The sequence below is a fragment of the Pseudonaja textilis genome, chromosome 1, assembly GCF_049901715.1.
Source record: "Pseudonaja textilis isolate UNSWEBS1 chromosome 1, rPseTex1.2, whole genome shotgun sequence".
Taxonomy (NCBI): Eukaryota; Metazoa; Chordata; class Lepidosauria; order Squamata; family Elapidae; genus Pseudonaja; species Pseudonaja textilis.
In genome coordinates, this window is record NC_141990.1 from 142,300,937 (window position 1) to 142,315,716 (window position 14,780).

A 14,780-nucleotide genomic window follows, 5' to 3' on the forward strand; every position below is an offset into this window, starting at 1 on the left:
AGTTCAATAACAAAGAGCAAATCAAACTAAATGGAAATGGACTACAAAATGTAAATATGGTATGTTAGTTATATGTCCCCTTTATAAATATTGTATATATATTTGCTGAAATATATGTATTTAGAGTAAAAAATTGTGCTTATATTTTTAAATGACAATGTTTTGTTAAATGCCTAGACTCCTTTCAATTTCAGTTGGTGGACAAATCTCAAATAATTATCAATGTATAAACAATTTGGGGCCATAAATAGTTAATGTTAAAATACTCTTGAACCAAACTTCCAGACTATATGTATCTGGGCAACAGTACGAAAGAAGATTGTCATTGCCACATCGATTTCAGCTGACAAACTGTTACTCCTAATGTTATTAATAGGCACTCACATTTTTATATTAAATCATTATTAGCATGCTATTTCCAACCACTGATCAAATCTTTCAGAACAGCATTTATAAAACTGGCAATTTTATTTCCCCACACTTCTCAAGAGTTGTTAATGTTCTATTTCATGTTCTATACCCAAACATATATAATAAACATACATATATACAAACGTACATAGAATATATATGTATATTATACAGTATAATATACATATATATATATCTACAGCGAGAGATATGAAATTCAGACAAGTTTTGAAAAAGGTAAATTTAAAAAGTTTACAACATCAGTACAAGTGAATTAACATTCAACACATTGAAAATTATCAAAACTGTTAATGACTAATGGCCATTATTTGGAAAGATTTATCTTCAGATCTACAAATTAGACACAATGTTCTTCTGTTCCTTGCCCACAAAGTTTAACTTAAGTGCCCAACATGCATCTCATTATACAATTAGTTTCTCTTAATGGTGAAATGCTCTCTAATGGTTTCATTCAGTGGTAACATTGGTATAAATGTATCTCCTTTACATGTTAAAGCATAGCAATTATTTCCATATTACATGTGTTTTATTTATTTAGTAACAGTAAAGCTAAATTAAAAGTTAGTTAAACCATAGGAATTTAACACCTGCACTGAGTTAATTTTGGTTTAAATAAAAACACGTGCTTTCATTCTCTGCTTTGCTCCTGTTGACTAGTAGTTGCAGTGTTGACAGTTTGCAAAGCATTGTTTGGTCTGTAGATGAAACCAGTGCCTTCATCTCCCAATTCTCCAAGCTGTTCAAGCGAAGAAACACAAGGACTGTGATCTTTCAGCATACTTGGTAACTTATTCGCTTTTTCATGGATGCGGCAGGACCGTCTTACAGGTGTTAGGAATTTCAGATTTTTAATTGTAGAGTCATCACACTGCAGCCTTTTCTTTGTGCTTAGGATAAAAAAGAGAAACCATATTTAGGTATTTACAGGATTAGAATGCAATAATTCAATGTGGCTTGACAACAGAACAGCCTTAGTGAGTGAATAACAGTATTACAATTATTAATTTGGCATTGAATATTGTAAAAAAAAATACATTGCTGCTCTACGGATAATGGATATACATATTTCAGCCACCTGTGATTTTAGGAACATAAAACCATGCCAGTTTAAAAGACTGATAATTTTGACTGACAAAGCTGGTTTAGAAAATATTTCAGAATTTGATTTTTGGGCCAAAGTTGCAAGTCTTAGTCACTGTTGCTATATACCCTTTTATAATGATATAGATCCAGATAGCTTGTTTTATTACTTCTAAGAAATTCTAAATATATCGTACTAAATACAATATTACCACAGTTACTGTGTTTCTCATAAAATAAGGCCGGGTCTTATTTTTGAGCCCCGAAAAAACATCTAGGACGTCTTTTCGGGGGTGACTTAATTTCCTCCCCCACATGCACCCCAACCTAGAGCGCCCCAGGCGCACTCACCTCTCCACAAGGCTGCTTCAGTCGGCCAATGGAAGCTCCCCAAAGGCAGAGTCACCCACCACTTTTATCGGCTGGTAGAAGCAGTGGCATGGAGAGTCGAGTGCGCATGGGGCGCTCTAGGTGTGTGTGTGTGGGGGGGGGGAGGAAATCCATCAGCCAATAGAAGCGCCCTCACAGCGAGCACCCACACGCACTCCCCTCACCATGAAGCTGTTTCTATCGGCCGATGAAAACTCCCTAAAGGTAGAGTCACCAGCCGCTTCAGGGCAAGGTGTCCGATAGAAGTGGCTGGTGACTCTGCCTTTGGGGAGCTTCCATCAGCCGATAGAAATGGCTTCGTGGTGAGGGGAGTGAGCGTGGGTGCTCGCCCCGAGGCCACTTCTACTGGCCGATAGAAGTGGCTGGTGACTGCCTTCAGGGAACTTCTATTGGCCGATGCTCTATCGGTAGTAGATTGGGGTATTCTAGCCTAGGTTACCTGCAGGGTGCTCCTAAAGGCAAATCCCCCCCCCCCATTTCTCTTCACCTCATGTAGTTTTAACGAATGATGTGAGAAATGGCGGGGAAATGCATGGATTAAATAGGCCTAAATTTGGGGGGGCGGGGCTTAATTTCACTTCATGCCTAGAAATCATGCTGGGCCTTCCTATTGCTGGAGGCCATATTGTAGGAGAAACACGGTATTTAAAATATTCATACATGGCTTCTAGACATCTAGTAGCAAAAGAGATTATTTTTCCTGACAATGTACTCTTATTGTCCAGCAAGCCTAAGGGGAAGACAGATATGGTCAATATAATTAAGATTGGTGGAAATCTTACAAAGTATATCATGTTAAAATCAAATATGTACAATTATCTTTTTTCCAAGCTCTCCAGGTGAATGAGAACCAACGGTTATCCTGACTAAAAATTGTTATCCTATTGGTCTTAAGGAATTTAATAAGTCCCAGGTAGTTTAGGATGCCATGGGGTTGGGCAGAGCCATGCACAAGTTGAGGTAAGGGATTGCTGCAGTGTAATGCAAACTCAAACTCAGCCAGAGAAAGAGGGCGTGCAGCCAAGGGGAGGAGGAAGGTATGGTGCCAAGAGCAAAAATATAACTTGAGATTTAGGAGATTTGCCTGAGTGACTTGCAACCTTCCCTGCTGGTTTTCCCATTGGCTTTGCTTTTGGAAAGTCAATTGGGAGAGTTACAAATAGTGATCATGTGATTCTGGAACATGAAACTACTCATAAGTGAACTGGTCGCCATGTGCTTGAAATTTGTTGAATTTGTGCTTGAAATGTGAAACAGTTGAACAAAAACTTGTAACTAAAGGACTACTTACAGTGGAACTTTAGTTTAAAACAAAATGCTTCTTTTGAAGAGAAGCTATGACTGAGAGCTTGGTTCCAATAGATAAATCTCAACAAGGGATTTTACCTGCCAATTTTCACTAATCAGTTTTTGAGTCCTATAATGCAGGGGTCCTCAACCCTTAGGATACTGATATATAGCCTATTAGGAATCGGGCTGCACAAGCGAGCAAAGCTTCATCTACGCATAAGCAAGATCAAGGAAGTGCACAAAACCATCCTAGCCCCGCCAGTCCGTGGAAAAACTGTTTTCCCTGAAATTGATCCCTGGTAAAAAGAAGATTCAGGGCTACCTCTACAATGGTTTTTAGCTATTAATTTTCTTCTCAGTCATAACCTTGAAATTGTTTTTTGTTTTGTTTTTCAAACTCACTCAACTCAAATTCAGGTTCACTTTTCCCAAATACTTGGATATTACTACAACAAATTCAGCATGATACCATCCTTTTCAAATTAAGGACAGCAACTCCACATCCTCAGACCCTACATAGAAAAGATCATATTAAGACTCACCTTTCCAAATGGGAAGTCGTTGACAAATTATATTTTATTAAATATGAGCATTTTTCATTTTCAGGAGTTTGAATCTCTAGGATTCTATCTTTCTCTGCATTGGTAGCAGTTTCTTCATTTTTTAAGTCTTTCTGCATCTGTTCTTTACTTTTGTTTTTTTCCTTAGGAAACTCTTCTTTGATTTTTGAGCAAATTTCTGTTGATTCTAGAAAAGCTTCATTACTATGCTCCACTTCGTTATTCGAACTGACTTCCTTGAAAGCCTCTTTTATCTCCGCTTCAGCTGGTCCCTCAGGATTTACAGAGTTTTCTTCCTTCGCGCATTCTGAAAAAAATATAAATATATTCTGTCATGGTATAAGGCAGTGATGGCTAACTTTTTTTGGCACCGAGTGCCAATACAGGAGCGTGCAGTGAGCGCGTGGGCACCCGCGTGCTGGAAACCGAAAGAACAGATGATCTTCTGGTTTCTGGTGCGCATGCACATGTGAAGACCAGCTGACCGGTGAGAATGCGCTGGTCTTTTGGGAGTCCTCGTGCCTCCCTGCCCACCCACCAATGACCCGGTTCCACAGCCCCGGACAGGGAGAGAAAGTTGGGTGAGGAATGCTTCCTCCCTCCGCTGGAAAGCTGGAGCCCCTTTCTGGCCTCAAAGGGAAGGGGCGTCAGTATTCCTGGGGCTTGGGCTGGAGAGCCAGCAGGTGGAGAGCTTCACCCCAACTCTGGCCGGGATGAAGCACCCCTCTCCAGCCCACCACTGAGAACAAGCCAGTGTAAATCCCCACCCCCACTTCTGCCAAGGAAGTGTGACTGCTTCCCGGCTAGTGTGCCTGTTACCCCAGCGCCACACGGACAGACGTTCCTGCCGCGTGGAGTCAGCTCCTGCGCAGCCTCGCCTCCCCAGAAGAGACACAACAGGATGAGACAGCAGAACCACCGCTGCTGGAGCAGACAGTGGTGCACACAGGTAGCCCCACCTCCCCCAAAGAGCAGGCACAGGGTGAGAGACAGGAACGACAACTGCTGCTGTTTTTTCAACCCTGGCAGCAGCAGGAGCAGTGGGCAGGGCAGTTGACCACCCAGCCAGCAAATGCTGCCCTGCCTGCTACTCCTGCCGCCGCTGGGGGCGAAAGGGTGGCAGCGATTCTCGCTCCTGTCTCTCATCCTGTGTTTGTCGCTGCTGCTCTTCTGGGGAGGCGGGGCTGCATGTGTGCACCATCGCCATCCCCTCAGCTCCAGCAGTGGTTGTTCTCCTGTCTCTCGCCCTGTGCCTGCCACTGCCGGTCAGGACAGTTGGGGCCGTACAAAAGGGAGGGAAGCCCCGGCCCTCCTGTCCTCGCCCCCAGTGGAGGCAGCGGCTGTTGCGCTGCCACTTCCAGGTGGGCTGCTGGTGGTGGAGCTGCCAGCGGGGAGGTGAACTACCTGTCTGGAAACACCGAGGGCCTTTCTTGCTGGCATGGGAGCGGCTGGCCAGTCCTGCCCTTACCCCTGTGTCTGCTCTTCTGGGTAGGTGCAGGAGCTGAGCAGGAGATGGCTATCATATAGATTTAAAAAAAGGAAAGAAAAGAGATTGATATACCAGCTAATAGATGGAAAGGGGTATATATATCAGGAGATAGAACAGAAAAAAGAAATTGCCCATAAGTATTTTGAAGAGTTATATAAAAAGGAAGAAGTTAACAAAGATAGAATAAGAAACTATTTAGATGAAGTGAAGGATAAAACAATTGGGGAAGAAATGGAAGAATTATTAAACAAAGACATTACTTGGTTTGAATCGAAATCAGCAAGAGAACCAGAAAAACAGTTAATCCCCAGGACCAGATGGGATTCCAGGGGAGCCGTACAAGGCAATAGCAGAACAAACAGGATCTCTTATGGTAGAAGTTTTTAATGATATCTTATTGGCAGCCAGGATGCCGGACTCATGGAGGGGGGCATTGATTTTGCTGATCCCGAAGGAGGATTCGGATCCCCGATATATACAAAATTATAGGCCGATTTCACTGTTAAATACTGATTACAAAATATTCACTTCTATTATAGCAAGTAGACTAAAAAGAATGTTAAATGAGCATATATATGAAGATCAAAATGGATTTCTCCTGACCAGACAAATCAGGAACAACTTAAAAATAGTACTAGATGTCTTAGAATTTTACGAAGCCCACCCCGAAAAACAAATTGCACTTATGTTTTTAGATGCAGAGAAGGCCTTCGATAATTTAAATTGGCAATTTTTAATCCAAAAAAATTATAATATGAATTTAGGCACCAAATTTGAAAATATTATAATAACCATTTATGGTACACAACAGGCTAATATTATAATAAACGGGAAATACACCCGCCCAATAAAAATAGAAAAAGGAGTCAGACAGGGCTGCCCACTCTCACCCCTGCTCTTCATATTATCATTAGAAGCATTACTAATGCGAATTAGACAGAACCCAGACATAAAAGGATTAAAGGTTAAGAAAGAAGAATATAAGTTGCAAGTGTTTGCGGATGATATGATTTTTTTTCATTGAGGAACCAATAGAAAGAGGACAAAAATTGATGAATGAATTAGAACAATTTGGAGCAGTAGCAGGACTTAAAATTAATAGGAAGAAAACAAAATTAATGACTAAAAATTTAACAGAAAAACAGAAAACAGAACTAGAAGTTATGGGAATACAAGTGATAAAGAAAATTAAATACTTAGGAATATGGTTGACAGCACATTGTAAGACACTTAAGGAAAATAATTATGATAAATTGATGCAACAGGTAAAGAAGGATTTAGGCAGGATTGCTGCTATTAAAATGAATATTCTTCCAAAATCCCTATATATATTTCAGACGATCCCAATCAAAGTACACAATTTTTTTTTTGAAGAACTTAATAAAATAACTGTAAAATTTATCTGGCAAGGGAAAAAACCTAGAATAAATTTAAAGGCAATGCAGGATATGAAGAGCAGGGGAGGGCTGGCACTTCCAAATTGGGAGTTGTATTATAGTGCAGCCTCTTTAGTATGGTTGAAGGAATGGGTGAATTTAACCAATAAGAGAATATTATTCTTAGAAGGCCATGACTTGCAGAGGGGGTGGCATGCTTTTTTATGGGATGTAGGGAAAACTAGCCAGAAATATTTTCACAGACACCTAATCAGAGACTCATTATTAACTAATTGGAAGAAAATATGAAAAAACACTATTTAAAAATACCAATTTGGATTTCAACAATGGAGGCGATGATTCACCCAAATAATCTGGATACCACTAAAATGATTAAATATAAGGACCTATTGGATACACAAGGAAATTTGAAATCGCGGCAAGAACTTCAAGAGCGGGGACTAAAAATTGATCAGTGGGCATATCTTCAAATTCAAAGTAGATATAAACAGGACAAGAAAGAATTTGGAATTAACAATAAACTCCAGCAATTAGATAAAATTTTATTAGCATCAGGCAAAAAAAAACAACAAAATTTTATAATTATTTATTAGAAGTAGAGTTAGAAGAAGTTGTAAAAGGGAACATGATAGCCTGGAGTAGGACTATAGGACGTAGCATCACCATAACAGAATGGGAAAAGGTCTGGGGTAGAAATAATAAAATTACAAAATCGGTAGCATACAAAGAAAATGCCTATGTTTTATAGATGGCACCTTCTTCCTTCGAGATTAGCGAAAATGCACCCCAATATGAATCCGAATTGCTGGAAATGCAAAAAAAAAAAAAAGTGGGAACTTTTTTTCCATATGTGGTGGTCCTGTACAGAAGCTCAAAAATATTGGCAGAAAATTAAAAATTGGCTGGAGGAAATGACAAGAGAACAGATCGAATTCAAACCAGAGTCCTTTCTGTTAGGGATCTTTGGTAAACAAATATCAAAAAAAGTGAAATATATAATAATACACATTTTGACAGCGGCCAAATTGGTTTTTTCACAATGTTGGAAGCAGCCTCATGTTCCATCAGAGGAGATGATTATTCAAAAAATTTCAAGTTTTGCAGAAATGGACAAATTAACTTTGGCATTAAAAAATAAAGACACTTCAATGTTGTGATTGGAAGGTCCAATCCTATTAGGAACTTTGAATCTGATGACTGTTAGATCGTGGATTGACGTCAGAACCAGGGAACGTTACTCCCTTTAGTTTGATTTGATTGTGAAATGACTGTTGAATTTCAAAAGGGAGTCCTAACAGTTTTGCTTGCAGTTTTGAATGAGAACTTACTCCCTTTAGTTTGATTTGATCGTGAAATGACTGTTTGAATTTCAAAAGGGAGTCCTAACAGTTTTGCTTGCAGTTTTGAATGAGAATGTTACAAGGGAGGACATTTGATTTGCAGGACCGGCCTGAACCTTCAACCTTCTCGGCTTCTTAATCGGGTTATCAGCCGGGAACGGCTGATAATGAGGAACTTATGGAGTCTTCAGGTGAAAGTAATAATTTAGATAATCGCTGGGTGGATGTCAGAAGCAGGCGTCTCCTGACGAGAAGAAACCAGCGGGAGCACAGGAGGAGGGCAGATCAGTAATTAGACTAATTAGCTGCTGCTCTATAAAAGGAAGAGGGATGACTCTGCACGCTGTCGGGAACAAATTGTTTGCAAAGAGAACTGAAGACTTTGGTTTGGAGGATTTAAATCTGAAATATCTTGTTGGGATTTGGATTTATTGGAACTATTATTTTGGATTATTTTGTGAAGGCTAACCACAGCTGTAATCAGTAAAGATTCCTGGTTGCTGCTTTTATTTGCGAGGACTGCTGCTTTCAGCCTTATCTGTTTATTTTTGAAGGTGGGACATAACACTTCAATATACTACAACAGCTGGAACTGCTGGTACAAATGGATAGACCAAAGATAGACTTCACGCTAAAAGGCAAAAGAGGATAGGATAGATCCATAGTAGTGATACACAGATATATGTAAGGATTAGGTGTGTGTATATGGCATAAAATAAGGATAAAAGAGAGGTCTTACAAACTGTTGAAGATGAGAATTCTTTTAATAGTTTTCTATTTTTTTCTTTCTATTTTCTTCTTCCTTTCTTCTTTTTCTCTCTTTCATTTATGTATGTGTTTTGTTGGTTTAATTGTAACATCAATAAAATTTATTTTAAAAAAAGAAATTCAAAAGGTACTAAAATGGAGGCAAATAAAAGTTAACAATGCTGCTTATAACAAGTAAAATGCATCATACAGGATCAGGTTCAGAAGGGCAAAATTGAAAATCTGCGGAAACTAACCCGATAATGTTAAATCTTACCATCAGTTTTTGGTAGATCTTGTCTAGCCTTTATAACATCTGCAAATGTATGACGTAACTCATCCTTAGGCTGAAAAAACAATCATTAATATCCAGTTAGCTTAGCCAATTATTTTAGAAAATTTATATGTCTTCCCAGCTCACTGTGACTACAGATGGCTTACAAAAGTAAGACCCTAAATACAAAACCCAATAAACCCTTATCCCACACAGATACATGATTTCTCTTTATCACCTAAGGTCCTCAGGCCACTTGTAATTACGTACAATGTTATAAAAGATCACTATTCAAATAAAAGTGGAGATCCAGGTTCAAATTTCCTCAGATATTTATTTTATTAATCAAATGTATATGGCAACCCACCACGCAGAAGGTGACACTAGGCCACGTAAAATATGCTTAGTGTAATCTTAGACCACTCACTCCCACATAAGATTGTTATAACAAAATAGGACTATGCCAACCTGATTTCTTTAAATAAATGGTGGAATGCTTTTAACTTTTTAAAAACTGTAACTTTAAAAACTGTTTTAACTAAAGAGTTAAAATATGAGAAAGTTTTTAAATATATACAAATCTATGCAAAGTAACTGAAAACAATTAAATTTAGTAAAACACATTTAAGGGTGTTTACCTGCGCTCCTGCAAGAATTGCATTTTCATAAATAGTTATTACTTTTTCTGTGGAGCGAAACTGCTCAAGACGCATCTGGCACACCCAATACTTAGCAAACTTTTTTGCTTCTGGTACATTCACTATCAGGTTTTCCAAAATGGAATGTACTTTTTCACCTACGAAACCCTGAAGAGAAATAGCAAAGAAAAAATGTACCAAATGTCTATAAACTACATGACTTCTACAGAAATGTTAATATGTTGCATAAGCACAGACTGCAGTTGACTTACAACTGTTCAATTAATAATCCAAAGATACAACTGGTTTGAAAAAAGTGACTGATGATCTGTTCTCCAAGTTACGACATCTCATCATCTTCACTCATGTGATAGCAATTCAGGTGCTTAGTAACAGGCATGCATTTGTTTGCAGTGTCTTGTGGTCATACGATCCCAATTTGTTACTTTCCCAGCCTGCCTCTGACAGTCTATTGAGAAAGCCAGATTCACTTAATGATCAAGTGATTCATTTAACTGTGTGGTTCGTATGACTGCTACAAAAATTATTTTAAAATTGGCTCTGGTTACATAACTCAATTTACAAATGCACCACCATACATTACAAAATGCCAGTCCCAATTGTGGTTTTAAGCCAAAGACTACCTATAATGCATAAACTTCTGTGAATTACTTTATATTTTCATTATCCAGAGAAGAATGACTAGCCTTTTATTTAACACAAAACTTCAAAGAATCTTCTCTATTGTAGTAATAAACATATCTGTGTTCTACAGTTCAGTCTTTTTCCCCCATTCAGGGCAGATCAGATTGTTCTAGTTCAGGGGTGTCAAACTCCCTGCTGGTGGGCTGGATGTATCACGCGCTGGCCACATCCGGTTTAATGAAGGGGGAAAAAGTCCAGATACATCATGTGATGCCACCATGATGACACGAGTTTGACATCCGTGTTCTAGTTACAATATAAAATGACATATGTTGTCATGATGTAGCCTACCAACTCTCTTCACATTGATTCATTATAAGACCAGTTGCCTTGAAAATCCAGTATGCTTTGTACCTTCAGAATTTATAGAACTTAATAAAGTACAAGAATGTTATAAAAATTAATTCAGCATTATTGTGGTTTAATTTAAACATTGTACCTTTTCAATGAGATCCACACATTCTGCAAGTGTCTTGTTGACCTTATCACTAAGCAGTCCTTGTTCATCTTCTTCAACAATAGTAGCCCAAAAGGATTCAGCTGGCTCTTCAATAGTTTGCTGACATGTTGCTTTTTTAGGCTGACTATTTACAGGTACATTGTTATGTACCTTCTTTATCCCCTTTGAAGCCTGCCATTCAGCTAGCTGAAGTCTAAAATATAAACATTTAAGTTGATTAGTACAGTACTTCATCTTGTTTTTTAGCTAGAAATAGAACAGCTACCCAGTTATCTAGCCTCAGTGATATGAGGTCTGTCAATTCACAGCTCTTCATATCTATCTCAAAAAAACATTTACATTACAAGAGATAAAAATCAACTGTTAAGCAGTTAATATTCAAAATTGCAATTGCAAGTCATGATTGCTAGAAAAATAAGGCAAAGAGAGAACTAAGCTGAAACAGCCAGAGCTGCCCGTATTTTTGTGCCATTGTGTTCAATTGGTAATTACAGTTGAGATCCAATGGCCTACCAAAACAAAACAAAACTTCCAGTGAAAGCATAGAAGCCTGTAAGCCTAAATGCATGTATATTTTGCATGTATAATTGTTTGATCATAATTATCTAAAGCAAAAGAAATGATTTATCACATTGGGTGGGGGAGCACACAATTAAACATTTATCTTCTGTATTAAGTTGTGAAAGCATCCTGTTTTCAAGCCCCCAAATTCAGTATGTGCAATTGCTTTAAACTGTTGACTATTCAAGGCTAATTTAAGACAAAATGAATAAAACATCCCAGTCATAAATATGGACGTGATGGTGGGGCTGCAAGAGTTTATTTTCTTTTGTACAATCTGCAATTTGCTGGATTTTGGTGTACCATGTTGATCAAACCCAGCTAAATGAGATTTATTCCACAAAATCTAGCAAGCATAGTCTGAAACATTCCATCTCTTTTTTGATGTTGTATTGCCTCAATACATTTTGATACAAAAATGCAGGCATTTACCTTACCTTCTCACATCTACAGATGTCGGAGCTTTTTTAATTGATTTTGAAGTAGCATGACTTTCAGAAAGTGGCACTTTTAGGCTTCCACTTACAGTTTTAGATGAAGCAAGTTTGTTTATCCTTGGGACAGAATAATTAGCATTGACTGGAACAGTCTTTAATAGTGATTTCCGATTGCTGGAAGAGTTCTTTTGGGCTGCCTCAGTATTCTCTGTGCCACCACTAATAGATAGTTTCTCATGATTCAAAATAGTTTTGGGATGATAAACAGAAACTCTCACAGTACTGGACTTGGAATTTAGGACTTTAGGAGCACCGGTGTTGCCAGTGACTTTAGCATCCTTTATACTTGCATTATTAGTTGTGGCTGGTTTTACTCTTGATTTAGGCAGAGAATTGCTAGGCTCATTTGCTGGAACTTTTCTGAAGGAGTTTACCTTAGAAGAAACTATTTTTCCACGATATGAGCCAAGTATACGTTTATCTGAAATGCATGGAACAGAATTGGAGACTTCTGCTTTTATTTGTTTCTTTACGTTTGCTTTCTGTAGAAAGGTCTGAGTAAATGACATAACCTTGGATTTTACTGCTGCAGATTCAGGATCTGCTACTGTTGTATTGTTTGGAGAATTACAATTTGTATCCGTCTTAATTTGTTTTAGTACATGGGTATTCAAGTTTTTAGGGGAAACAAAAGTGCTTTCAAGTATACTGTCTCCTTCGTTCCATATACCCGTAGATACAGTGGCATTTTCTTTGTCTTCCTGAAAAAAATTAACATAGCATTAACTAACATGAATATTTTGTTCTAAAATACTCTTTAAAATTAGAGTGGTGTGAGCCACATAGCATCTTGATACATCTTGTAATTTTCACTTTTCATCAGTTATAACATACTAAAAAGCTATAACATCGGGACATTGGAAAAGCCAGTCAAAATAGTAATTTCACATTTTTTAAACTTATCTTTACACGTAGTCCTTGGCTTATGATCACAATTGGCCCAAAATTTATGTTAAGTGAAACATTTAAGTGAGTTTTGTCCCATTTTACAACCTTTTTTTGCCATAATTGTTCAAGTGAATCACTGCAGTTGTTAAGTTAATAACAGTTACTAAATGAATCTGGTTTCCCCATTGATTTTGCTTATCAGAAGGTTGCAAAAGTGATCACATAACCCCAGAACACTGCAATGGTTGTAAACTGTGAAAAACGGTCATGTCCCTTTTTTCAATGCCATTGCAACTTCAAATATTCTGCCTTTTAAAAATATATCCTAAAGTATTTCATTTTCCTAGGAGACGGGTAGGTTTTAACTTCCAACAATTTAAAAAACTTTAATGTACAAGAAACCCTGCCTGCCTTATACAGTACCACAAAATCCTTCCTTATATTTCATATATATTACGGTATAGCAGTTTTTTTTAAAGACAGAAATTCCCATGTCCCATCTCTTAATTGTAATATAAATCTATCTTCAGCTCCAGTCTAAGATACCAATGATAATCTTTTATGACTTACCATTTTTTTTGTTGACAGAATTCAGTTTTCCAACTTTCCTTGATTTCCTAAAAAGAAAAAAACCTTTTAATATAAAGCCTCATTTACCCAATAAAAAAAGTGTTTTAAACATAGCAATTCTATACGTATTGTTTTCTGGGCTTCTTCTGAAAAGATTGCAGAATGTGCAAGAAACGGCTCAACCAGACAAACCCATTCAAGTTGCACCACCAGAGGTCACAAGCTGTTTTATACTTGAATAAAAACAAGTCACAGGAGGGAAGCCATCTGACTTCAGGCATTACGGCAGCCAGAAAACTGTTGCTTGTCTTCAGAAGACTTAAATCATAACCTACCAAGTCCCCAACCACTGTTCCCCACCCCCGCTTCCCCAAAGCAAGAGCCCCCTTTTTCGGCTTCATTTGTTCAATTAGAACCCACCCAACAAAGTGGAAAACTTGTCCTTCCACGAAGTCCAAATTAAATTTGTTTTCGCTGTTTGTTTTTTTAACATCGGTACCCCATCCGCCGCCCCCCCACACATACACCTCACGGCGCTTACCCACCCGCTTGCCTTGCAAGGAAAAGATTCTCCCACAGAAGCGATGCAACCGACTCCCCGATCTCCTCCTACACGGCCGTTTGAATTTAATCTCGCGCCTGGAGGTCACGTGAGCGACACAGCCCTGCCGATTAGTGCAGCCGGGAGCTTGAAATTAGCCAATCAGGAAGCAACAAAATGTTACTCGGCTGACTCTTTCTGTCCAGGGCTCAGCAGCCTGTGTGGTTCTTTTGAAAGATGCATGCCGCCTGTTACCGTTCCCGCCCCCCCCCTCCCTCAGGGCTAACCGTCCAGATTGGCTCTTTTTTGCATATAAAGTTTTGCGTCTGCCTATATCCTGGGTCCTACGTTTCTCTTTTTTTTTGTTCTGTAATTTGTGAATTCCTTTTGGGGGGGAACGAATGCCTGCTGTAGCAGAACTTTATGCAGTTCATTTTTCGTCTTTTCATTTTGGGAGAAAAACTTGGGGAAAAAATATTGTTCCACCAGCTTGGAAGGAACTGCTTCCTTTATACGTGCAGATTTACAATCCCATTAAAACTTCATGGGTTTTACTTTTAAACATGCTTATTGTGTTCAAAAGTAACTCTCCACTGGGCAGGTGGGAATAGAGGAAAATATTCTCGAGATATTTTAGAAAAACTCTTCTGGAACGGGATAATAATTTCCCCGTTTACAGTTAGAAAGCCGGTCTGCCTGCCTACCACTAACAAGAAGTCTTTAGAATAACTTTTGTCACTTTGAATGTACACTAATCGGCATACATTAAAATGAAATTTCATTGCATACAGCTCACAAAAGGTCACCACCACCAATATACACTACATAAATAAATATAATAATACAATCATGCATATACCCATATATATTATACAGAGAAAAAACACAGTCTAAGAATTATCACAGAACAAGTCTGAAGGG

The 14,780-nt window shown here is 38.3% G+C and overlaps 1 protein-coding gene across 1 annotated transcript; it reads right to left on the reverse strand.

The window, feature by feature from the left end:
- Positions 1-449: 449 nt before the first annotated feature.
- CKAP2 (cytoskeleton associated protein 2) lies at positions 450-13,966 on the reverse strand. Its single transcript, XM_087918177.1, has 8 exons — positions 13,864-13,966; positions 13,319-13,365; positions 11,801-12,561; positions 10,782-10,995; positions 9,638-9,805; positions 9,003-9,072; positions 3,735-4,059; positions 450-1,319 (listed from the first exon to the last, which is right to left on the reverse strand). The coding sequence occupies exons 2-8, from the start codon at positions 13,319-13,321 to the stop codon at positions 1,061-1,063; spliced, it is 1,800 nt and encodes a 599-aa protein (XP_087774303.1). The 5' UTR covers positions 13,322-13,365; positions 13,864-13,966; the 3' UTR covers positions 450-1,060.
- Between the last annotated feature and the right edge of the window lie 814 nt (positions 13,967-14,780).